Source organism: Talpa europaea, assembly GCF_964194135.1.
Source record: "Talpa europaea genome assembly, chromosome: 5".
NCBI lineage: Eukaryota > Metazoa > Chordata > Mammalia > Eulipotyphla > Talpidae > Talpa > Talpa europaea.
This window is the reverse complement of record NC_140071.1, coordinates 636,933-662,297: the sequence shown is the minus strand read 5'-3', so window position 1 is coordinate 662,297 and position 25,365 is coordinate 636,933. Positions and strand designations below refer to the sequence as shown.

Here is a 25,365-nt window from a genome sequence, read left to right as displayed (position 1 = left end):
GCAGGGCAGCCAGCCTGAGGTTGCGGGCAGGAGCAGCCAGGTGGGCGCTGGCACAGACCCGAGGGGGGGGCAGGTGTGCCCAGGACCGGGTGTGCCCAGGAGTGTATGTGCCCAGGAGTGCATGTGCCCAAGAGCGGGTGCCCAGGAGCGGGTGCCCAGGAGCAGGTGCCCAGGAGCGGGTGCTCAGGAGCGGGTGCCCAGGAGCGGGTGTGCCCAGGACCGGGTGTGCCCAGGAGTGTATGTGCCCAGGAGTGCATGTGCCCAAGAGCGGGTGCCCAGGAGCAGGTGCCCAGGAGCGGGTGCCCAGGAGCGGGTGTGCCCAGGAGCGGGTGTGCCCAGGAGCAGGGTGCCCAGGAGCAGGTGCCCAGGAGCGGGTGCCCAGGAGCGGGTGCTCAGGAGCGGGTGCCCAGGAGCGGGTGCCCAGGAGCGGGTGCCCAGGAGCGGGTGCCCAGGAGCAGGGTGCCCAGGAGCGGGTGCCCAGGAGCGGGTGCCCAGGAGCGGGTGCCCAGGAGCGGGTGCTCAGGAGCGGGTGCCCAGGAGCGGGTGCCCAGGAGCGGGTGCCCAGGAGCAGGGTGCCCAGGAGCGGGTGCCCAGGAGCGGGTGCCCAGGAGCAGGGTGCCCAGGAGCGGGTGCCCAGGAGCAGGGTGCCCAGGAGCGGGTGCCCAGGAGCGGGTGCCCAGGAGCGGGTGCCCAGGAGCGGGTGCCCAGGGCCACTGTGAGCAGGACCCAGGAGAAGGCGGTCCGAGGCCCCCGCTTGCAGCTTTAAGCAGATTGTGCCTGAAGCTCGGGCCCCTCTGGCTTCGGGGGAGGGAAGAGCAGGTTCCTGCTTGGGGGGGCAGCGCCCGCCTCCTGCTGGGGAGGGGGGTCAGGAGCCAGAGCCTCCGGAGGAGCCCCGAGGGGCACGTCCCCGCTGCCCTTCCCCGCTCTTGCCCGCCCCAGCCAGCCCCACTGGCATTTCTGAAGCTGCGGTGGAGAAGGGGCAGAGTCAGGTGCGCGGTGTGAGGTCCGCAGGGCGGCCGGCGGCCTGGGAGGGACAGCAGGGCTGCGGGAGCACCCTGAAGCCTGCGGCCCCGCCTGGGGAGACGAGAGGGGACGCAGCGGAGCGAGTGTGTGGCTGAGGGGGGGCGGGATTCCCCAGGGCCAGGGGCCACCCCCTCTTTCTGCAGCGGCTGGAGCAGCAGGGGGAGGGGCCTGCCCAGCCTCGTCGGGGTCCTCCGCTGGGCAGGGGCGGCCTCCCGCCTGAGGACTCGCTGCCGGCCGCCTGGCCTCCTCTGCGGCTGCACAGAGTCCACGTCCCCACGGGGCCTTGTCGCCCCGTTAGCTGCTTCCCCCCCAGATTCTGCGTAGCGGCCCTGGTCAGCTGCGGGTCTGGAAATGCTCTTTTCTGGGGGGTCAGCGACTTCTCTTCGTCCAGCTGACGTGCCGCCCCCAGTGCAGGCCAGTTCCTCATGGCTCTGTCCTGCCCGCGGCCTCCGGGCGTCACAGGGGCAGCCAGGGCGGGCGCTGTGTGGGGCCCGGGCCCTGCCCAGGGCCGAGCTGCCCACGGACCGCGCTGCCCACTGTTGGGGGCGGCAGCCGGAGGAAGCGCGAGCCACAGGGTGTGAGGTGGGGCCCCGCGGCGAAGCTCCCGGCCGGGGTCTCTGCAGGACAGTGGCTGTCGAGGCCGGCGGACGGAAGCCTCCTTCGCTCCCCCGCAGCGGCCTCGGGCCTCCGAGGTGTGGGGGCGGCGGAGAGCCCCGGGCCGGCTGCTGGAGGGGTGCTGAGGGCCCCGAGCTCTGCCCGGGAGCGCCCCGCAGACACTCGCCCGGACTCCGGCCGCCTCGCGTCCTCGGTTTCCACTCGCCGGGCAGCTGGAGGAGCGCGGCCTCCGGGAGGCCAGTGCGCGCGTGCGGGGGGGGGGGGGGGGTGGGTTGGGGGGCGGTCTGCGCCCCGCGCACCCCTGCGCTCGTCCCGCCGCAGTCGCGGGGAGGGGGCGAGCTGAGGCCCTGGGCCCACGCGCCGGACGCGGGCCTTTGGGTCTGGGGCCCTCCAGGAGCTCGTGGGGCGCCTCTCCTGCCCCTCTGCGCCCAGGCTCCCCGCGCCGGCTCCCCGGCCAGACCACGGAGGCGCCCGCCCGGGCTCACGGGGCCCGACCCAGGCCCTAGCGGGCCCCGAGGAGAGAGAGGGCCGCGCGGTCGGAGAGGCAGGGGCCAGGCCGAGACGAACGTGCCAGACGCGGAGGAATGGCGGGGGCCGGGCCGTCCCGCTGCCGCGCGCGAGAGCAACTTCAGGAAGCTCGTCGGAGGCGGGGCGTCCGGCGGGAGGCCGGATTCTGCTGCCCCTAAAGGCGCCGGCGGGGACCCGCCAGCAGGAGAGACCGCCAGGGCCGGGGCGGTTCTCAGGCCCGCGAGGGAGCGCGGCCCGGAGCTCCAGGCGCCCCAGCCCCGGGGGCCCGGCAGCAGCGGCCCGGCGTCCACGTGCGGACCCCCGCAGGGTGTCGGGCACCGCGGGCCCAGCCGCCCCAGGCGCGCCCCCGGCGCCGGGTCTCCCAGGGGCGGCCCCGACTCCAGGAGCGCGCGGAGAAGCCCCGCCGGGCGCCGCGGACGCGGAGGGGCGAGAGCGCTGGCGCCCCGGGGCTCCAGCGCGCGCGACCTGAACGCCACGGCTGGGCTTTGGAAGAAGAAAAACGAAGCGAATTGCAGAGACGACCTCGCGCCTCTCCCTTTCCCTGGCAGCAGGGTCCCTCCCGCCAGAAGTCCGGGCGAAAGGTGGGGGACAGGCCGGCGAGGCGGGGTTCGCAGGCGCCGCTAAGACGTCTAGGGCTCTTCATGCCGGCGAGTCCTGCGGAGCGCGTGTGCTGAGCCGCCGGCGCCCCCAACACCAGACCGACGCCCCCAAAGCGGCAGCTCGGGCCGCCGCACTGCGCGGCGCCCGAAGGTCAGGCCCGAGCCAGGGCGAGCAGGGGCCACGCGCGCCCGGTCACGCCAGCGCCGCGCCTTGTCCCCCTCCCGCGGCGCGGCCGGCGTGGGGTGGGCGCAGGTGGGCGCGCCAGGGCCCGGGCGCCCGTCGGTGGCGCGGGGACAGCGCTGGGGCCACCGCGGCAGGGACGCGGCCGCCGGCCAGGCGCGGGCCACAGCGCCCCCTCGCCGCCCGAGCGCACGACTTCGGCCGCGTCGCCGCCTCGCCTCCAGGCGGCCCGGAGCCCGGGACGCCGCGGCGCTGGAGAGCGCAGGGCCCGGCCGCCGGCCGCCTTCGGGGACACGCCCTGGACCCCGAGCCTGCGCTCCGGGCTGCGCCCAGGTTGGCCTCGCGGGCCCGGCTCCTCGAGTCGCGCACCCGGCGCGGGCGCATCCGAGGCGGAGGCCGCTGCGGGGTCACGGCCAGACCGCGGCGGAGTGGGCGCCCTCTCGTCCTCGCGCGCGGCGGGGGAGGGCCGCGGGAACCCCGCCTGCCCCCGCCGGAGTGGGACAGGTGGCCGCGCTCCCCGCGGGCGCGCCGGGCTCCCCCTCCGGAGCGGGGGGCGAGGAGGAGCCGCGGAGCAAAGCGCCGGCCCACACCCCGGGCCCCGCGGGCCCGACCGCCCCTCCCGGCCGGGCGCGCAGCCCACCGGCTCCGGCTCGGGCACCGCGAGGCCCCGGCGCGGGCGAGCGCCCCGGCCCGGCCCCCGCCCGCGCCCGGCCCCGTCCAGCCCCGACGCGCGCAGCACGTTGTTTCGATGGATTTCCTGAAAGAAGACCCAAGTCGACCGTCATCTGAGAGAAAAGGTGATTTTTGAGAACCAGGGAGCTGGAAAGCGACGCGGCGTCTCCATCCCGGCAACGCGGCGCGCGCGGGCCCAGGTGTCCGCGCCGGCTGTTGATTTGCCTCAGTCGCTCCAGTGAGGACGGCGCGGCCCGGCCCGGCTCCGCCCGAAGCAGCGCGAGGCGCACGGTCTTGGCAGCAGCCGCGGGGCCGCGGGCGGAGGCTCGGGCGGCAGCGCAGGGGCAGCGCCGGGCCCGGGGAGCCCGACCCGGGCCTCGCGCCGCGCGGGCCGCTCCGACACGGCCTGGACGTCCAGGCCGACCGCGCTCAGCAGCGCTCCCGCCGCGGGCGGGGGTGTTTCCGCAATAACTCACCGGCTTCTTTCCTGCCCCGGCAGAGACCAGGCGGGGCGCAGGGGCGGGAGCGCAGGGAGGGGCCGGGATGCTAATGAGGGCGCAGCGGGGACTGGGCTTTAGAAATGGAAATTCCCGGGCCAGCCCGCCTCCGGCTCAAAACTAGACCCGGCTTCTCACTCGGGCAGCGCCCTCGCTGGGCGCGGAGACGCTGGGGGACAGGCCGGGGTCCCGCCGGGTCCTGCCCCAGGCCGCGAGGGCGCGCGGCCTCTCCTTCCCGCTGCTCTCCGGAGAGACCCTGGCCTTGGCCTGCTCCTCGCGCCAGCTCGCCTGCTCTCCCCGGCCGTTCGGCGGCCCCTGACCCCAACGACAACTCGGAACATCCGCCCTGAGCGAGGAGGGGGTCCCCCGCGAGCAGCGCGGCGCCCCACGAGCGGCTGGAGCCACTGGCTCCCACGGGGCCTCCCCCCACCGGGGGTCTGGGCAGCGGCCTGAGCGAGGCGACGAGGAGGCAGAAGGTTCGGGCCGGGTGCGCAGTGAGGCTGGGGGTAGGGGCGGGGGAGCAGTGGTTCAGGCTGGCATGGAGGCGCCCGGCCCCCTCGAGAGCTGCTGCCCTGCCCGGCTCTGCGGTGCGCAGCTGGTCCCCTTGGGTCTGGGGAGAGACAAATGCCCGGCACTGCCCCAGGAGGGCCGCGGCGCGGCGGGCGGCATGGCTGGCGCGGGCATTCCAGCCGCAGACAGTCCCCGAGGAGCGCGGCCGCTGCTCCGGCCAGAGCCAGCGCGAAGGCCCCGGCCGCTGGGCCAGGGTCGGGGGCAGAGCTGTGTGGGCCGGGGCTCCCCCTCCAGGCCCCTCCAGAGGTGCCCCCAAGGAGGAGGTACCTGTTGGATGCCCTCAACACCCCCCTACACACCTGCTCAGCGAGGACCCCTTGAGCGCCCCCCACCGGTCACCCCCTCTTCCGCTGACCCCTCGGAGCAGGAGGGGGCTGAAGGGACCGGGTGGGTTCCGGCCGGGGCCCCAGGGTGCTTTGCTCAGCGTCTGGTGTCGGGGACCCAGGGCGCCCCCAGCCGCTGTTACCTGAGCGCCCGCGCTGCCGGCTGCGCCCGCGCCACCGTCCCGCGTCCTGGCCCTTCCGGAGCCCGCGGAGCGTCGCGTCCGCCTCGGGCCGGGGTGGCCGCCGTCCGGCGTCCGGCGACGCGGATCCGAGAGGGGAGCCGGCTCGCTCAGCGCCGCCGCACAGAGCCCGGGGCGCGTGCCGAAGGGTCCCCGCAGGGAGCGTCCCCGCGCGGGCCCGGGGCCGAGCGCCAGGGCCGGGCAGAGGCGCCGCAGGGCCAGCCCGGCCGAGCGGAACGAGGCGTCCGGGGCCGGCCGCGGGGACACGCCGGGCGCGGGCAGGCGGCTGCCCGCGCGGGAGCCCCGAGAGGCGAGGCAGGGCAGCGGCGCGCGGAGGGAGTGGGGGGCGCGCACGCCACCCCCAGGAGCCCCCGGGCCTCGGGAGCCACCGCGCTGCCCCCTCGCCGCCCCGCGACTGCCCCGGGACGCGGCCCGCGCGCGGCCGCCTGACCGAGCTCCTCCCGGCGGAGGGGGCACCGGCCGCCCGGGCCGCTGGCGGGAGCCGCGGCCGGTCCTCGTGGACACGCCGGGGGCGGGGCGGGGCGGGGCGGGGGGGCCGGGCCAGCCGCAGCGGCGGGGCGGGGGGACGTGCGCGCGGGAGGGGGCGCGCGGGGCGCGGGCCGGGCGGCCGGGACGGCGGGGCCGCGGGCCGCGGGCTGGGGCTGCGCGCGAGGCGGCTGCGCCACAAAAGCCGGGGCGCCCGCCCCGCCCCCGCCGGCCGGCCCCGCGCGCCCCGCCCCGCCCCGCGCGCCCCGCCCCGCCCCGCGCGCCCCGCCCCCGGCCGCGCCCCGCCCCCGGCCACGGCCCGCCCCCGGCCACGGCCCGCCCCTGGCCACGGCCGGGCGGCGGGCGGGGCGGCGGGTATGCAGATGAGCGCGTGACGGACAGCTCCGCGTTCCAATGTCCCTCGGAAACTCGAGCGCTCCTTCCTCAACTCCTCACTCCCCGCGCCAGACGCCCCCAAACCCCGATCGCCGGCCTGGCGCGCGGCTGCGCCCACCGGCTCCGCGCCGCCGCCCCGCGCTCCCCCCGGCCCGCCCGGGCTCGTGCGCGGCCGGCCCGCCCCGGCCCGCGGCCCCCGCGCCCGCCGCCGCCCCGCGCCCGGGCCGGCCGTGGATGGAGCGCGCCGCGCGCCCTGCCCGCTGCTCGGCGTGACGCGGGCCCCGCGCCCCGCGCCCACCATGTCCTACCCGCAGGGCTACCTCTACCAGGCGCCCGGCTCGCTCGCGCTCTACTCGTGCCCGGCCTACGGCGCGTCGGCCCTGGCGGCGCCGCGCAGCGAGGAGCTGGCGCGCTCGGCGTCGGGCTCCGCGTTCAGCCCGTACCCCGGCTCGGCGGCCTTCCCGGCGCAGGCGGCGCCCGGCTTCGGCAGCCCGCTGCAGTACCCGGCCGACGCGGCGGCCGCCGGCTTCCCGTCCTACATGGTAACCGCGCGGGCGGCGGGCGCGGCGGGCCGGGCCGGGGAGCGGGGCCGGGCGGGCAGAGCCGCGCGCCGGGGCTCCGCGGGGGCCGCCTCGGGGCCGCGCCGCCGCGGGGAGAGGCCGAGGGAGAGGCCGCGAGGCCACCGCGCGCGTCCTCGAGTCGGGCCGGGCCGCGCCGGGCGCCTCTTCCTCGGGCCGGGACCCTGGAGAGTCGCCCCGGGAGGGTCCGGCCGGGCGCGGGCGGCTGGCGCCCAAGTCCGGCGAGGGGGCCGGAGCGGGCCGGGCGGTCGCTTCTGCAGCTCGGGGCGCGAGGGCCGGCGCGCCCGGGGCCTCCGGGGCGACCGCGGGCTTCTCGCCGCGTCGGCGGAGTTCGGGGCCGCCGGCAGGGCTGGGCGCGGAGCCTCGCCCGCCGGGACCCGGCCTCGGTCGGCCCCGCGGGCCGCGCTTGGCCGAGGCGCGGCGGCGGGCGGGGGAGCGCGAGCCGGCGCGGCCCCGGCGGAGCAGCCGTTCCCCGACCCGGGGTCGGTCCGCGCGCCCCCCGCAGCCGCTGGCCCCGACCCGGGCGCGGCGAAGCGTCGGGGCCGGGGCTGCCGCCCGCCCTCGGCGGGGTTCCCGGGCCGCGCCGAGGCGCCGGGTCTGGGCGGAGGTGGCGAAAAGTCTCGAATTTAAACGTTAAAGGCTGAATTAAAATGCTAATTACGCGTGTTTGAAGAATTCGAAACGGTGACTGGCTTCTGAGTTGCAAATTGGATTTGCGGAGCTTCGGCGCGCTGAATAGCGGCGCGGGGGGCGCGGGGGGCGCGGGGGGCGCGGGGGCTTCTGCACAGCAGGGCGGGCCGGGGGCGGCGGCCGGGCGCAGCGGGACTTAGACGCGCGGAGCTACCTGTGGGCCCGGCGCGCGCCCCGGCCGGGAGCGGGTCGTTGGAGGGAGGCGAGGCCGTTCAGGAACCGAGAATAAAACTGCGGCGCTTTCCGCGCTCAACAGCTGGCCCAGGGGCCGCGGTGCCCGCCGCGCTCCCGACGGTCCTGCCGCTGCGAAGGGGCGCGCGCGCGCGGGAGGGCGCCCGGCCGGCCCCGCTGCCCCGAAAACCCGGCTCACCGCGGCCTGTCGGTTCCAGGGCGCGCCCTACGACGCGCACTCGGCGGGCATGACGGGCGCCATCAGCTACCACCCGTACGGCGGCGCGGCCTACCCCTACCAGCTCAACGACCCCGCGTACCGCAAGAACGCCACGCGCGACGCCACGGCCACGCTCAAGGCCTGGCTGCAGGAGCACCGCAAGAACCCCTACCCCACCAAGGGCGAGAAGATCATGCTGGCCATCATCACCAAGATGACCCTCACGCAGGTGTCCACCTGGTTCGCCAACGCGCGCCGGCGCCTCAAGAAGGAGAACAAGATGACCTGGGCCCCGAGGAACAAAAGCGAGGACGAGGACGAGGACGAGGGCGACCTGGCGCGCGGCAAGGCGGGGAGCCCGGACCGGGCGCGGGAGGGCACCGAGACCTCCGCGGAGGACGAAGGTGAGCGCGCGGCGGCGCTTTCTTCCCAGGCGGGGCGCGCGGCCGGGGGAGGCCGGCCCGGGGCGCGGGTGGCTGCGGGGCGGCGCCCCTGGGGCAGCCGCGCGCCCCAGGGCCCCGCCAGGGAGGGCGCGGGCGCGGGGGCGCGGGGAGGGCCGGGCGCCCCGGGGCCCCTCCCGCCGCCGACCTGCCGCCCCCGCAGGGATCAGCCTGCACGTGGACTCGCTCACCGACCACTCGTGCTCCGCGGAGTCGGACGGGCCCGGGGACCCGCGCTGCGAGGCGGGCGAGGCGCGCCGGGGCCACTTCGAGGACCTGGAGGACGCGGAGGCGGGCGACGCGGAGGCCGAGCCGGACCTGGCGCCGCCCAAGCCGGTCACGTCGTCGCCGCTCGCCGGCGTGGAGGCGCCGCTGCTGAGCCCCGCGCCCGAGCCCGCGCCCCGCGGCGGCGGCCAGGCGGCCCTGGGCAGCCGGACGTCCCCGGGCGCGCCGCCCGCCGGCAAGCCCAAGCTCTGGTCGCTGGCCGAGATCGCCACGTCGGACCTCAAGCAGCCCGGGCCGGCGCCCGGCCCCGCGCCCGCCGCGCCCGCCGCGCCCGCGCCCGCGCCCGCCGGGGCGCCGCCCGGGGGCTCCGCGTACCCCGCGTCGCCGCTGCTGGGCCGCCCGCTCTACTACGCCGCGCCCTTCTACGGCGGCTACGGCGGCTACGGGAGCCTGGGCGCCGCGCTGCAGGGCCAGGGCCTCCTGCGCTACGGCTCGGCCGCCGCCGCCGGGGACGCGCTGCACGCGGCGCCCAAGGCCGCCAGCGACGCGGGCAAGGCGGGCGCGCCCCCCCTGGAGCCCCGCTACCGCGCGCCCGCGGGCGGCTACGAGCCCAAGAAAGGTAGGCGGGGGCGGGGGGCGCGGGGCGGGGGCGGGGCGCGGGGCGGGGGCGGGGCGCGGGGGCCGGGGACGGCCGGGCGCCCGAGGAGGTGCCGGGGCGGCTCTGCGGCCGGCGGGGAAGACCTGCCGGCCCTCGGGTCTCCCCACTGCGGGCGCCGCGCGCGCCCCGGGCAAACGGCAGCTGTCCCGGCGGAGGGCGCTGGGCCTCGCGGGTCCTGGGGCCGCGACCCGCTGTCCACGTCCTCCGCCGGGAGGCCCGGCCACCCCTCTCCTGCGGGCCGGGCCTGGGCAGCGGCCTTCCCCTCCCCGGGCCTCTGGGGGCCTCCCCCTCGCACCCGCGCGGGGCGGCGGAGCCGGGCGGGGGTGACAGATGGCCCCGCGGCCCTGCTCACCACGGCCCTCCCCACAGATGCCGGCGACGGCTGCGCGGCGGGCGGGGGCGTCCAGCCCTACCTATAGGAGGGCGCCCGGCGATGCAAGTAAGGAGCCCCCTGCGCCCCTGCCTGGAGCCCACGTGTGCGTCCCGTGCTGTCGCCGAGGACAGAGCTCGCGCTCCGGCCCCGCTGAGGGCGGCCGCGCTATTTATAGACCCTTCTGTGTCGCTCAAGTTCCGCAGGAGCCGCGCGCCCTGGGCTGGAGCAGGTGACTGCACCCTGCTGCTGCTGCTGCCTCCTTCGAAACAATAGATGATTAAATCTGGGTATTTACGCAATTCGGAGCCACTTTCTACGCTAGACGCGTGCAGACGCCGGCCGGGTCAGCCGGGCGCCCGAAGCTGGGGCTGGGGGATCCCTTCCCAGATGAGGGCTGCGGAGCCCCCGAAGCCCGTCCCCTCCGGTCCCCGCGCGCGGCCCAGGGCGGCAGCTCCCACCCCGACCGCACGGCCAGGCGCAGTGACAGCCACGGCCGAGCCGGGACGGCAGAGCCGGGCAGAGGACGCGTTTCGGGCCGGGATGTCGTCGGTGCGGAACGGAAGGATTTGGGAGGATGTGGCTTTTCCCTTGGTCCGCAGGTAGGTGTCACAATTGCTTTGGAAAAAAAGTCAGCGGCCCCTTCTCTTTCCAAGTCCATAAATGTACAGATGTCAGGGCAGCCCTGGCAGCCGCGCGTCCTGTCGCCGAGCGGCGCTGGGCCCCGGCGCTGCTGCTGTAGGTTAGCTCCCCCGTGTCCGTGTGACCTTTGCAAACAATCTTTTTTCTCAGGATACCTTGAATTGATCACTTCATTGCCACGGTATATATTCTATAGGTGTGATAGGATTTACTGTAAAATTTATTTGTAAAGGATGTATACAGTAGAAATAAAACGTGATTGAAGAACTCGAGTACTTACGAAGTGGAAACAAATTTGATATTTATTTTTATAATGATATAAAGCTTCTAGTAATTTATGCAAGTTGTATTGCAATGGAATCTAAACTTTTTGTAAATAAATTCTGCCTGGTTTTTATTTGAACATCGCTGGTTATACAATCTTTGTTGGTTGTCTAACAGGAATTCTTTACTAATTTATATCCTAAACTGTAAATAAAAACAGACGAGTCTACCACAAGACGCTGTTTGGGGCTCATTTTTCTTAGAAGAGGTTTGGGGGGAGAGTCCTGGGGAGCTCGGCCCCTCCCCCCAGGCGATCTGACCTCAGGCTTTTTAATGAAAATGTGTAAAATAATCTCTCCTTTCTCCAGCTCACAGAAAAGGCAAACGCAAACGGAAGAGAAATGCCCAGCAGGGAGACAGACTCCCTTTCGGTTATTCCTGGCCGCGTGAATTGCGAGAAAAATTGTTGGGCTCTGAGTGTGCAAACTGTGCTTGCCTGTAAATGTTTAAACCTTGGCAAAATACAATAACCGGACTCTCCCGCACCGCACGCCGGGACCCGCTGGATCTGTGTTGGGTGCTGCGCTGCAGTCCCCGCCGGGCCAGCGTGGTGGGCCGGGCGGCCGGCGGTGGGGTGACAGCCGCTTGCACCCCCGCGGTAAATTAGCGATGGGGAGCATTATTTATTTTAAAGCCTGAATTATCTTAAGTGTGCAGCGATTATTCAGATTGATTGAGCAATCTCTGAACTCTGCTTTTCATATAAGTCCCATTAAACAGATCTGGGAGGAGAGATTTATCTCCCTTTCAGTGGCTCTTAGTCTTCCCTACCCCGGGGGAAAAGAAAGTTTAAACAAGCTTAGACGATTGCCTGGTTATTGTGTTACTATCTAATTACAGGACACGTCTAGAATTTGTAGTGAACTAACACATCCCCTTTGATTGGTATCATAAAAGCGGCAAAGCTGTCACTTTAATTTTCGGCAAAATTATATGGATATCCATATAATATAATTTTAGAAAAGAAATGAACAATCATTTATTTCCTCTCCAAAGATAAATTGAGTGAATATAACTTACGGTTATAAAACAAGAATAATAGCTTCTTAGATTGCCCTTTAATCAATCATACACTTATTTTTCAAGAGGTTCATCTATTTTATTCCGTGATTAATAATGCTGCAGCCTGAGAACATTATTGGATCCCAGCGGGGGAGGCCCCGGATGCTTTTAGCTGCTTGGAATGGTCAGTTGGGGTTCATTATGGGCTGATATTGAACAATTTATAAAATCTTGTCTAAACATCTGCCAGCCCCGATAGCGGGGTGTCTGGAGGTGGGAGATTGCTGGACCAGTTGATATTGACAAACGGATCTCTCTCCAGTGGCTTTTTGTGTCTTAGAAATTAGTGGCCTCTTGCTGGGGTCTTGTTAGAAAGGGTATTTGAAAGTAATCTTAGGGACTTGAGGCAAAGCCAGGAGGCTGTTTACTGGACGCAGGGCCTTGCCAGCAAGGGGAACAAAGGTGGCTCTGCTAGAGGCCCCGCAGTCGGGGGTGGGGGGGTGGGGGGGCGTCTCCTACTTGTTAGGCATTTTGTTGGTTGGAAATACCTAAGTATTTGGAGCTTGGGCATAGAGGGCATTATTGGGGTACAAGCTATTCTCTCCTCCTGGCCTCACTTAGAAATGGCCAGGGAGGTGTTTGGAGCACCCCGGGCCCCAGCGCTGGCTTCCCGGGTGGAGGGAGCAGAGGCGCGGGAGGGAGGGAGCATTGCCGGGTCCCTCAAGGAAAAGTGAGCTCAGCTCATTGCTTGTTCCCTCCTAGACAGAAGAGCATCGTAGATTTTCCAGGAGGACAATGCCTTCCCGCCTCTAGATAGCGTTTCGGGTGACGCGAGGGAGGTGCCCACTAGCTGACCTTGTGAACACCAGCTTGTGTCTGCCGTCAGCGGGACCCACGCGCCCGGCGCTCCGCTGAGATCCCTGTGGCCGTCCGAGTGTTCTGGAGCCGGCAAAGTGTGCAAGCTGACAATATCTAAGGGTCAAACACTGCAAGCCCGCACGCCCTAAGGGTCAACCCCAGGGCGCCCCGTTTCAGGGCCACGTGGAGCTCAGGAGAAGGGGACCGAGGTGAAAACGGGTCTCAGTGCAGATGCTGAGAAATTGAAGCCTGGACTAAAGCTGCCTCCCTCTGGAACAGAGAAGATTGTTTTACCTGGACACTCGATCCCCCATCCCTGGGTGCAGCCCCCCCAGACCCCGCAGGTCCCCAGGGGCAGCCTGGCGGTTCAGGAGACCAGCTGGGCCGGGAGCGCCGCTGGCCAGTGCCGCCAGTGACCCCCGACCGCGGCTCCTGGCCAGGTTTCCTCCTGCAGAACCTGGTTGTTCGCTGCCCCCGGGAGCACAGGGCAGCCCCGAGAGCACAGGGCGGCGCAGCCAGAGGGCCAGAGGGATCTCTTTTAAAAAACCGGAGGAGTGATTTATGGGCGCTTGTGCCTGCGCATCTGGAGGGAGAACCTTCCCGGAGGAGGAGGAAGGGCGTGAACACAGCCCTATTTTCATTTTCGCTTTAAAACCCAGTTGGGGAGAAGCGGGAGGTCAGGCTCTCAGTCCTCAGCGGCTGCGGGAGGAGGCTGCGGCTGGGGTCCCGCGCCCCGGCCTCCCTGGCCAGCCAATCCCCCTGGGTTTGATCCCAACAGACCTGGGCGCTCCCAGGGGGGCTCTGCCCAGCGCCCATCTTAAGGTGTCTGGACTCTGCCGTCCTCACGTCAGATGTCAGGTGTCGACATTTGTTGCCAATAAAAGAGTTATTGTCTCCGCAAAGCCTCCCGCCCGCAGCCTGGAGAGAACTCGGCCACCCTTGTCTGGAGAGAGGCAGGACTGTGCGCTGAGCGTGCAGCGGCAGCGGGGTGCGAGGGCCGGTCCCCCAGTGCGCCTCCTGGGCTCTGGGCTTGGGTAGGTCCCGGGTCCGCGGCCTGGCAGCGCCGGGCGGGGGAGCCAATAGACCGCGCGCTCTCGCACTTGCAGGTCAATTAAAAATGCCTTGAAATATTTATTGAAGAGGCCAGGAGTGAAGTTGACCTTTTGTTTTTTTAACGATGCAGAATGAACGTGCGCTCTGCTCCTGCCGCTAGAGTCCAGGTAATCAGGATCAGTCTGGAAAAATCATTCCAACCCAATTGATCTGTCCACTCCGGGCAGGCTCCCCGCGGAAGGCACCCGGGCTGTCAGGGCCGCGCGGCGGCAGCACGTGGCGATTCTCCCCACGGACTGTCCCTCGGTCCCGGAGAGCGGGCGCCCAGGACGTGCGCTCACCTTAACCCCAAGTTAAGGATACAAGCAGATCTGTTGAACGTGTGTTTTTAAGCTGCTTTTAAAAACAACACTTAAAATATTTGAAAAATGTGCTACCCCAAGAGGCAGCCCGGGAGCAGCCTGCCTGTGATGCGGCCATCACCATTAGCATCCCTGGAATTTCTACGAGCCCAAAGGGGACCTGTGCCTGGGGGGCGTTTCCAGACCTTGGTGTTTGTGACAAACCCCTGCAGGTGTTCCAGGCCCGTCCAGGAGTCAGCGGGACAGCACAGGTCCCAGGTGCCCAGAATTCCTCTAAGGACCTGCGTGCGGCCCAGTCCTGCCCTCTGCTCCGCCTGGCCCGGCCCCGCGGGAGCAACAGCGCCCCTGCCCTGCCCGGCCCGGCCCAGTCCCCAGGCAGAGCCCGGGCCTCCCGGGCCACAGCCCCGCGCGCTCCCGGCCCACAGGGCCCTCCATTTCCCGCGAAGCGGCGACGCGTCCTCGCTCTTTCTAAGAAAGGTAAAGACGGAGCTGCTGCTTGGGGCTCCGCTCCGGTCTCCAGGCGAGGAGCAGGCGGGAAGCATCGGCCTCGGGCGGCCCCGGGTGAAGGGAAAGCGGAAGGTGCTCGCGGAGGTCTGGCCCCGGTGCCGAGTCTGGAAGGTGCTTGGGACTGAGAGCGGGTCCCGCCTGGCCCAGCCCAGGGGCCTGCGGTGGGACCAGGGCGGCTTCACGGGGTGCCCGAGGGGGCCCCACAGGGAGGGGGTCCCCAGCACAGCCCCCACAGCTCCCTTTTATGGGGAGTCAAATGGACCGTTTTTGTAGGTTCCCATCAGTTAGCAGCCTCAGTGTCAGGCGGGTAGAAGAACGTGCTCCCGACGCGCTCACCTTCCCGCTTCTGAGGAAAGTTTCTGGTCTCCTTGCTGGGGCCTGGGTCCACCTCCCCAGCCCGCCGCCTGCCCAGGGACCTCTGAGGAAGCGCTCCCCTTCCCCGCGCCCCGCTCCCTCCCTGCGCTCCCCCAGCAGGCTCTGCTTCCTCGCAAACTAGGATTCCCCAGGAAAGGGGGGACATGGCGAGCAAATAGGGTGCAGCTGGAATTAATATGGCGACCAAAGTGGGGGTGCCAGCCCTCCCCGTGTCCTCTGCAAGGGCGCAGGGACAGCCCCAGCGCCGCCCACCGGAGGGGCCTGAACATGTTTTCGAACCAGGACACTGGGGCTGAGGCTGGGGCTGAGGCTGGCGGGAAGGGCGGCTGCCCCGGCTGGGGCTGCCCGATGCCCCAGGCCCTGCCCTGCGCCTGCACCCCCGCCTGAGGGGAGGAAGGCCCAGGTGAGCCCCAGTCACCCAGGACAGCAGGTGACCTTGGCGCTGGGCCCTCCCACGTCCAAGGAGACCCCGTGGGGGGACAGAGGGCCCTGGCCCCACCTCCCTGGGGCCGCGGGGGCTGCAGGGCTGGGGACACCCTGCGTCTGACCCCCCAGACCCACTTCTGCCCACACAGCACCACGCTCACTTGCTGGCCACGCGGAGGCCCCAAGGCAAAGGGGAGCGGAGCGGCTGGTGAGGAGAGCACGGAGATGGGGCACCTGGGGCGCTGCCTGCACTGCACCCTGCCCCTCGCCACAGGCCCTCCCCTCGAGGCTTGGCCTGGGCCACCAGGAGTTTGGGGGAGGTCTGGAGAGGGGGGTGACAGGGCGCTGAGAGGATGGCAGACCTGGTCCCCAGAGTGCTGCGCCCAGCCAGGGCGGCCAGTGGGAGGCCCCTCACTGACCCCCTGCGGGAGGGAGTCCTGCTCCAGCCTCTCGGGAGTGGGGGAGGCCTCAGCCAGCCCCCCATGCGGCAGCCTGAGGGCACCGGACCTGCCTGCTCCCTCCCACCCGGGTTCTGCTCGGCCCAGGCAGGACCCGACCTGGCTCAGCCTCCCAGGAGCCTCCCCAGCCCTCCCCGCCCCTGGGCCTCCCTCAGGCCCCCTTCCAGACTCTCCCGCCCGCCCTGGGACTCCCTGGAGGCAAGGGGTGTCCACACAGTTAACCCAGCCCTGGCGGGAGGCGGACCCTCACGCGGTTTGGGGGGCAGGGGCTCTGGGTGTCAGGGTGAAAGGGTGAACAGCGGAACCTCCTGGGTGGGGTCAGTTCAGTTCAGGGGGGCTGGGCCAAGGACCAGGCCAGAGAGAGTGACCAGCTGCCGGGGGCCCACCAGCCCCATCCCCAGGCTCCCCTCCCGCAGCCTCCCCTGGAGCTCTCCTCGGTTCCCCCCATCCTGGCGGCTCCCCACGCCTGCCCTGCTCCAGCAAATGCCAGTGTCCAGCCATAGCAGGCCCAGAGCCTTGCTGCCTGTCCTCCCAGCCCCCAGCCCGGAGCCGCCCCCCACCCCGCAGGGACCCCTGCCTGCTGCTGCTTCCTCAGGATGTGCACCCTGGGGTGGGGAGCAGGGTCCGCCAGGAAGCCGCTTTCTCTGGGCTTGGCTCTGCCGAGAGTTCCCGGAAGTTTCTAGTCCTTTCTAGGGAATTTACCAAGTCAGGGCGTGGGGGGGCACACTCAGGCCTGGCTCCTCCTCCAGACAAGGCCCGCCTCGGGGTGGAGTCTGCTGGGGTGGAGGCGGGTCAGGGGCTGAGTGCTGCCACACCCCCCCGCCAGTGGCATCGCGTCGGGGTACAGGCCCGGTCCTGTACCCCCTCCTTGCTGGCGGTGCCCAGCCCGGGCTGTGGCCTCGTCCAGCTGCCGGGGTGGCCCTGACTGGGGGGACTGTGTCCGGGTGGAGGGACAACAGGACAGGCCCAGTCCCCAGAGCGCAGGGCTTGGGGAGTCGGAGACCACAGCGGCGGAGTGGGGCTGGGCAGGGCGGGAGGAACCCTGGGACCCCGGGGCTGTGGCCTGGGGGCCCTGCTGGACCCTTGATCCGGCACTGGTGGCCCCTTTGCAGCCTCGGCCCATCCCCTGCCCTCCACCTGACACCGAGGCAACTTGAGCCTTGCGGTCCCTGCAACCGAACGGGAGGAGGACTGGGCGGCGGTGGGGCCCAGCACTGAGGCCTGGCCCTGGGCACCTCTGACGCCCAGGGGTGACGGGCTCATTTTGGGGAGCCCAGGCTGGGCTGGGGCCTCACCCCCCGTGCTCGGCACCCACCGGGGAGACGGTGTTTCTCAGTGACTAGCGTCACAGGGCGGCCTGGGCCTGCCTGGGGGGCGGGCGCTGCTGTCTCTGGGACGGGCTTGATGGGGGCGGGAGGCCTGGGGGGAGACCCAGCACTGGGTTCTGGTGTCTGGGCTGTCCACTGGCTTCCTGGAAGCAGGAGCCTCCGGGCCGGCCCACGAGCCAGGACACAGGGCAGGCGAGGCAGGGGCTATGGCCGCTCCTCCCTGTGCTCCGGGCCCCACTCACCCGGAGCTGGGGCCGCCCCCAGCCCCTCCCACCGGCGCAGCACAGCCAGGCAGGGGGTGGGGCAGACCCCGGCCTTCCTTTGGGGTCAGCCCCTGGAGGCCTTTGTGGGGAGAGTGTGAGCCTGGGGCCTCCTGGCCTGGCCCCTCCCCGGCCCTGCCCCCGCAAAGGGCAGTGCCTGTCCTCTGGGGCGCGCTGCGACCTGGGTGACCTTGAGCGGGAGGCCAGAGCTCTGCCTTCAAGTGCCCAAGACACCGTCCCCCAAAGCCCTGCGCCTCGGCCAGAGGCCTGCAGGGGGCTCCTTGGGGTGACCTTGGCTGGTCCACCCACACGGCGCTCATGGGCCCTGGCCGGGAAGGCGCAGGGAGGGCACACGGGTGCGCGTGGACACACGCGTCGGGGAGGCCGTTACCTGCCCGCGGCGCCGCTGCAGCTCCAGCCGGAAACACCCGCGGGCCCGGACAGAGGCCTGGGCCTGGCCCCCTGTGTCTGGAGGGGCAGCCCCGCTCTCCTGAGGGAGCAGAGGCGCCTGCGTCCCACCTGGGTTGCGCCCTCCCCGCCCGCTCTCTCTCCCGCGGGCCTCTCTCACCCCGGCAACGAAGGTTCTCGTCTAGTGAGAGCCCCGACAGTCATGACTCAACAACTCGGGACTGGCTGTCCTCAAAGCACACGTCTCGGTGTGTCTCCGACAGAGCTCCCGGGAACCAGACGTCAGACGCGGAAGCGGCCAGTGTCTGCTTCCCCCAAAATCTTTCCTTCCGGAACGTCCACTTGTCCGTTAAGACGTCGAGGCAAAACGCGTTCTCAAATGTCAAATTTTTAAATATCAAAATTTTAAAGGGACGGAACGAGAAGCTGCACGCTTTAATTTTAGAATTCAGCACCTGGCAGGGAAAGGTCTGGGGGTCCCCAGGGGACCCGGGGGGGGCCCGGGGCCGAGCCCCCCAGGTGCTGCCCTGCCAGTGGGCGGGAGGGCGCTTGCCCAGCCGGCCGAGTCCGGACCCCCTCGAGGGCCTGGGCCTTGCCGCCCAGCTCAGCCCGAAGTCCTCGCCGCGGCCGCTCCTGCCTTCTCTCTCCTTTCTCCGCGGGAACCGGCGGCCCCCGGGCGAGGCGGCCCTGGAAGGGGCCACGGTGACTCAGCAGGCCATGGCCCGCACGCCCACGGAGGCCGCTGTCTGGCAGCGCTAGGCCGGCTGGACAGTGGGGCTCAGGTGTCTGCCCTGGACCCAGGTGCTGGTGTCTTTAAAAACGGTGCCGGACGGAGACCGAGAAAATAAGCTGCAAGCCCTCGCCGAGGACGTTCAGGCGGGGACAGTCCGGGGGCCTGGACGGCGACGCCCACACCGGCTGGAGAGCAAGGGGGCTGGGAGGCCTCTCGCCCTGGGGCGGGAGCTGCCAGAGGCAGCGGGGGCGCCGCTGGCCTTGCTGGCCTGTCAGAGGCGGGTGGGGGTGCCCACGCGGCCCTCACGTCAGGGCCTCGCAGACCCTGCGCTGCTGGCAGCGGCCTGTCCGGAGCGTGGCGCCCACCTCAGTCCTCAGCTTGGGTGAGGCCAGCGCCCTGACAGTCAGGGGCCTTTTCACGACCGTCTCTGCTGCCTTTAGCCCTGGCAGCACTGGACACGCAGCGGGACGACGGTCAGTGTGACTGCGCCTCCCATCCCGGTCACGCGCGCCTCGCTGACGGCCCCCTTGGCACCCCCATGGTCTGGAGCCCCATGGGATCATCCCCCTGGATGCCCAGCTCAGCTGGGAGACCCTGATCCTGCTGGCCGGGAGGGCGTGGCTGGGTGTCCAGTTGGGCCTTGGCCTCTCTTCTCAGACAGTTTGATTTACGCAGGTCCAGGATTTAGCCCCATGAAATTTGTGAGGGTGGCCAGGCTCGCGCTAACCGGGGGTGGACCTGGCAGAGCTGGGGGCTCAGGGGTCCCGGCTCCTGCCCTCACACTGTCCACACCCTGCGCGGCCAACTGCTCCTGGCCAGCCCCCTGGCCGCCAGGCCCCACGGCGTCCCACACCCAGCCTCCAAAATCGCCTCCCAGAGCAGATGGCCACGGACATTGACCAGAAGCCCCGGGTCTGCGCCAAGGCCTGTGCGTTTCCCCTTCCGCCCGCTCGGCCCCAGTTAGTCCGCAGCCCGCCCCGCTGGCTCCCGGCCCTGGGCGAGGGCAGGGCAGGGGCAAGTGAGGACGGGCGAGGCCACCCGGGCAGGGTCTCTGCGGAGAACCAGCCCAGACTTAGCCGCCAAGGGGCGTGTCTCCCCACTGGGGCCTGCGGGTTGAGCAGAGCGGCCAGGCCAGGGCACGGCCTCCTCGCCCCCTGGCCTCCTGGCCCATCGCTCCCTCCCGCAGGAGCTTCTCTCTGGAGACGCCAGCTCCGAGCAGCCTCCCTCCCCGCCCCTGCTGTCACGGCAGGACGGGGGAGTTCTGTCCCGCGGCCGCGTCTGTGTCCCTCTCGTGTGAGGCCGTGTGTGCTTCGCCGGCACCTGCCGTCTCCATGCAAGTGGGGCAGCGGGTGCATCTCTGTCCTGACCTAGCGATCTGGTCCCTGAGGCGATGTCTGGACGGCAGGGCCGGGGAGGGGCCGCGAGGATGGCCGGCTCGGCTCTCAGCCAGGGCCACGTCCAGGACCCACGGAGACCTGAGCCCCCAGCCCAGCCTTTCTCCCCCTGAGGAGCAACCTCCCTCGCGAGCCGCTGCCTCTTCAGATGTGGGCTGAGAAGCCCAGTGACAGATGCTGGCCCTCGCAGCGGAGCCAGAGGGCGCCTGGACCGGCCAGGCCTCTGCGGGCCATGAAGGCCATGGTGCATCCTGGAGGACACGGAAGGGCCTGCCCGCTGGCAGGACAGTGGCAGTGGGGGGCGGTGGTGAGCGCGCAGTGGCAGAGCTCCCGGTGTGTGGCCCAGGCCGGTGATTCTGTCCACCGCTGCCCATGCAAGCTCTCCCCTGACCAGAGTGACCTTGGGTTTTGCAGGTGAGCCGTGTCCCAGCCACGGCCCCTGCCCATCAGGACTCGGCTGATGGAGCCACGTTGCAAGCTGGGCTGGAGTCTCCTCACAGAGGCCCCTGCCGCGGGGGCCAGAACCCGAGCCCTGGGCATGGACGGGCAGGTGTTGGGCGGCTGCGCCTCCCACCGCAGCTTCCGGGCCGTGGGCTGCCACCCCAGGGCGGGAAGGTCCACACGTGGCTTTCCCCGGGTAAAGGGGACAGAAACCCCATGGTTCACGCAAGCGGCTGGTGTGGAGATAAACTCTCCCGCCCCGAGGCCTGGGGTCCAGCCGGCAAGCCTGGGGCGGCCGGGGGGAGCCTCTCGAGCTTCTCCAGGCTTCAGTTTCACTGCTCAGGGGCCCTTTATTTCTTTGGGGTCCATGCAGGGAAGCGAGGGAAGCCAGGGTGCTGCCCGGCCCAGTTGTGGTGAGCGCCGGAGATGGCCGGGGCACCCCCAGCAGCGTGTCCTGCGCGGCTTCCACGTCACGTGCCAGCTCAGCTGCCCGGGCGGCCACGCCTGGTGTCCAGAGCGGTGTCCACGCCCGTCAGCTAGCGGGACCGGAAATGCTCGTGGTGCCCTGCGGAGCCCTTCTTCCAGAAGTTTCTGGACTTGCTGTTTCGCCGGCGCTGCGGGCTCGGGCATAACAGTGATGGTTCTGCGACTCCCCAGCATTGTGTCTGAGGGGAGACCCCACCAGTGAGACAGCCCAGACCTCCGAGTGGGACCCGGAATCCGACTCCTGGGGCAGAGTGAGGGGCTCTAGCGGCCCACAAGGCTCAAGCTGATTTCCAGGGCAAGCCCGGCCGCCCCTGAGACCCCGACGTGGACTCAGTTTCCCTCCAGGCCAATTTCTCGCAGGAACCCCGCGAAGGAACGTTGGTCTTAGTCATTCAATCGCCAAATCCACACACGGAGGGGCCGCTCCACCATGGCCCTCGGGGATCAGCCACTGCCCGGGGTGCCCAGGGGCAGAGCAGCCAGGCTGGCGCTTTCCGCCGTGCTGGGCGCACCGAGTCCACGCCTCATCCCTCCTCCTGGACCCCAGTCCGGGGCCTCTGTGACTCACCAGCTGAGCCCTTGACACGCTTCAGCGCGTGCTGTGCGCACGGAGCGTTCTGTGGTGGGGATCGGTCCCAGCCTGGTCTTTGCCTTGCACGTTGGCCCTCAGGACACTGACCCCGAGCCCAGTGCTGGAGACAGCGCCCGGGCCCCGCAGCGGCCGGAGGCGGCAGGTCCCGCCTGCGCTGCTGTGGCTCCTCTCGCCCCTCTGTGGGAGCAGGACGGATGGGGTCCAGTGGCGGGGGACGCGTCCGCGTTCCTGCTCGCGCCTGCTGCGAGTTGGGAGGTGGAGCGGCCTCGGGGCCCTGCCTTTGGCCTGTGGGTGTCGCGTCGTCCCGCGGTGGAAAGGTCATGGTGCTGAGCCCGCGGCGTGTCCACGGCGTCGGGAGCAGAGCGGCTGTCCCTTCAAGACGGGTCTCTGAGGACATGCGCCTGGCTGTCCGCGCAAGATCACGTGGCGACTCTCCCCGCGATGGATCCTGGGCGGGGCCAGCAAGAGCATGGAACCGGCTCCTGGACCTCGGGCCGCAGCCCAGGGGGGACAGCCCACCCAGCGCCGCCGTCCTGGCCCGGAGCCCAGCATTTCAAGGGAAGCCTCGGCACGCAAGGGTGCTCTCTCTCGAGGGCGGGCTCGCGCGGGAGCCCTGGCGCCCACACCTGTGAGTCCCGCTCCCGGAAGGCTGGTCTCAGGCCAAGCTGCGGCCTCCAATGTGGCTTCCCCGTCTGCCCTGGGCCCCGCAGGGCTGAGCGGGCGACGCCGGGCAGAGCACAGACCCGGCTGAAGAGAGCCAGCGGGTCCTCTACAGATCGGGGCACCCGCCTGCCTTGGGGACTGCCGCCCAGGCCCAGGAAGGCGATCACGGCTTGGGGGACGCGGGGGGGGGGGGCATGCACACTGAATTCTAAGGGGAGGGGGGTGAGGCCACGCCCCAGAGCTGATTCTCCGTGTGGGGAAAGGTGGGTGATGCAGGCTGTGTCCCCTGCGGGCCTGGAGCCCAGGGGCCGCCCTCGCGGGCAGACAGGACCCCCGTTGTCCCAGGAGCAGGTACCGAGACCAGCTAGCCCATCGGTCAGTTACTGGCCCATTCATGCGTTCATTCATTCAGTGTGCGGCAGTCCCGGCCGTGAGCTGCTCTGCCGGGCCCGGAACCCCTGGCCCAAAGCCGCGGGTGCAACGGGCAGGAGGGAACGCCACTGCCCGGGCCGCTCCCAGGGGCTGGTGCTGACCGTGAACCAGGGTCGCCGTGAAGACGGTGCTGCTGCCGCCACCCCGCAAATAACGCGGAGAGCGGGAGGAGCCCGAGGAAATGTTTGCAGAGTCGGAGACTTCAACGCTTTACAATCATTTTTTAAGATAAATTTTTATTTTATGGAAACCAAAGGTCGCGTCGCTACAGACCCAGGGGACCGGCTGGGCGTGGCCCCCACCGCCCGAGGGGAGCGCGGTGGATGCTCTCGAGTCACGCTGAAATAGTCATCTGTCAGGGCTTTGTCAGCCGTGGCTCTGATGGCATTTAAATTGAATTTAATATAAATTTAAAGGCATCTCCACTGGCTGTGTGAAGAACGCGGGTCGCCGCGGCGTCCATTCAATGCCTTCGGCGCGGGCTCCGGCGGCCGGTGCCCTGGGCTGGGCGCGGGCCGCACACCCTTCAACGCTCTGTAATGTTACATTTGCAGGTGACACGAGGCTGCAGTGGGTCCCGCCGGGAAAAGCTTGAAGCGCCCTGAGCTCCGCGCCCGGCCCCTGCACCCCGCCCCGCTGGCCGCAGCCTCCCGGCCTCCGCCCGCCGTCCCCACGGCCGCCCAGGCCACCTGTTGGGAGGGGCGTCCGGGCCCTCAGTGGCCGAGGGAGCGGCGTGGACGTGGCCGTGGTGTCCGGTGACTGGGCAGTGTCCACCGCTCTGCGGGTGCCGAGAGGAGCCCCCCAGGGCAGCAGGCCCCCAGCGGGCACCAGGGACAGAGGGAGGAGGACGTGGGGGCCCGGACCGCGCGTGCCTGAGGTGGGGCTCCCAGCTCCCGAGGGGCAGCACCCCGAGGTGAGGGGAGAGGGACCTCACTTGAGCAGAGCCCGCTGTCCCGGGCGAGTCAGTGGTCACAGAAGTGGGGACGGGGGTTGGCAGCCAGAATAGGCAGGGCTGGGGGGGAAAGTGGGGGGAGCTGAGGGGGAGAAGGGGTGCAGGGAATGAGAGGGAGGAGGGTGACAGTTTTTGGGGGGGCAGGACAGGTCACCCCAGAACGGGCAAGGAGAAGGGTCAGCATCACTGGGGTGGTGGCAGGGGGTCAGCGGGGGTGGGGGTGTCCTGGGTCCCCCCACGCAGAGGGGGCTCTGCAGCCACAAATGTCCCTGTGTGGTGAGAAGTACAACTGCGCCTTCAAACAGATGAAAAGGCGAACCCCCCACGATCCCCCCGAGATGGACGCCGAGGAGCCAGCGCACAGGGAACCGGGGCGCGTGGACGGAACGGCGGTCGGCAGGGGCGGGGGAGTGTGGGTGGGGCGGGGGCAGCCACCCCCCAGGGCCGTCACCGAGGCGCCGGCCAGGACGCAGGCCCGGGGCCGCGGGGACAGAGCCCGCAGGAGCAACAGCCTTGTGGGGGCCGAGGCGGCGCGGGCTTGCCCGTCGCTCCTGGCGCACGGGGATGGGCCCGGCGGGCGGGGCACGCGCAGGAGGCCCGGGCAGGGCCGAGCTCTGGGTCGCTGGGCAGCGAGCATGAGTGGACACACGCTCCGCCCGGGCCTGCAGCCGCCGCAGGGAGCACACGGCTGAGCCCGCCAGCGCTCCCAAGACCCCTTCCAGGCAAAGATAACCAGCAGATGCGCGGACGATTTCTCAAGAGAGGAAGTGAAGGGCTGAGACCGGAGCCCATGCAAACCATCAAGGCGGCGTCACTGCAAGTGCACACGCGTCGCGCGGAGGCGCAAGCGGGGCGTCCCCGGGCAGGCGACGGCGGCTCAGCCGCGCGGGCAGCTCACAGTCCGCACCTCACAGTCCGCGCCGTCCTTTTAAAGGCGCTCGTAGGCCAGTAACAAAGACCTGGAGCGTCAAATCCAAGCGTAGAGCTTTCGCAGCCGAGCAGTACTCCCGGTGCCCGTGCGCCCGGCCCTGGCCCGCAGGCTGTTCCCGCAGCCCGGCTGCTGGGCAGGGCTGCAGCAGCGCCTCCGGTTGGAGCAGCGTCCCCCACTCCCTGGCGGTGCCCCGGGGCCTGGGGCCGCCTGCGGAAACCACCCCGACGTTTCATGAGACCTCCGTGCTGTTTCCCATGGGCCTGGGCCCGTCTACACCCCACGACGGTGCAAGCGGCTCCTTTTCCTCCACCCCTCGCAGCTCCTGTTGCTCCTGGACCTTCTGGTCCATGAGGTGGGCCGTGGGGGCCCGTCAGACTACAAGCCTGCGCGGGGTGGAAGAAACTGTCGTTCAGACAAAGGACGCCCGCTGCCCGGCACACAGCAGATGGGGGCACCCCCCGACCCACCGAGAGCTCGGGCAGAGCGACGACAGGGAAACGCGTTGCCCAGCCCAACGGGCAGGAGAGCTCGGCAAGGAGACCAAGCCCACAGGCCGCACCGCCCTGGTCACCCCTTGGGGACGCGCGGCCAAGCCAGGCTTGAGCGCTGGCATCGCAGCTCCGCTCGCACAGACTCTCCGCGCGTGCCAGACCTCAGCGCTGGCGGCCCGCGCCTGTGTTTCGCTGGGGGTCTCCTCGCGCCGCCCGCCGTGAGCGCGTGCTCAGACCCTGGGGTCCCCTCCCACGCCGCCCGCCTTGAACCGTGCTCACACCCCGGGCCATCTTTGCCGTGTGCCTTGCGTGGCTCTTTGGCCCTGCCCCGCGCAGGTGCCCTGCGTCCCCTGTTCCCACTGTGCACGAGGGCGCCGGGCGTCCGGAGCGCTCCTGCTGGGGAGGCTGCCTGGCCACGCACCAAACACCCGCCGAGCCCCAGCAGCGGGCGGGCGCCTGAGCCGGGCCGAGGTGCCGGGTCTGCAGACCCCGCTTTCAGGACAGGCCGTGGCTCCCGGGGGCGGCCACACAGCCGGCCCCGCTCTTCGTGAAGGGAGACGGCGCTCGCATCGGGAGCGCCCCGCCGCGCGGGTGTCCGGGGAGGAGGCTGGTGCGCCGACCAGAGTGAGCGAGGCCGAGCCGTGGGGGCGGGCGGAGGCGCTGGCCCAGCGGAGCAGGTGCGGGGGCCAGGCCGGCCCAGGCCCGCAGCCTCATCACTTGCGGGAATGTCCCCCACGCGGCTGCTTGCAGCCGGCGGGGGGCTCGGAACGGCTTCCAGAACGAGCTGCTGGCAGCGCTTGTCGCGTTTAATGTCCAGCTGTTTTTT

The 25,365-nt window shown here is 70.4% G+C and overlaps 1 protein-coding gene across 1 annotated transcript; it reads left to right on the top strand.

Moving 5' to 3' along the window:
- Positions 1-6,368: 6,368 nt before the first annotated feature.
- Positions 6,369-9,470, top strand: IRX2 (iroquois homeobox 2; the record flags this gene model as incomplete). Its single annotated transcript, XM_084233708.1, has 4 exons — positions 6,369-6,611; positions 7,727-8,132; positions 8,332-9,012; positions 9,421-9,470. 4 exons carry the CDS (start codon positions 6,369-6,371, stop codon positions 9,468-9,470), a joined length of 1,380 nt encoding a protein of 459 aa, XP_084089834.1.
- Between the last annotated feature and the right edge of the window lie 15,895 nt (positions 9,471-25,365).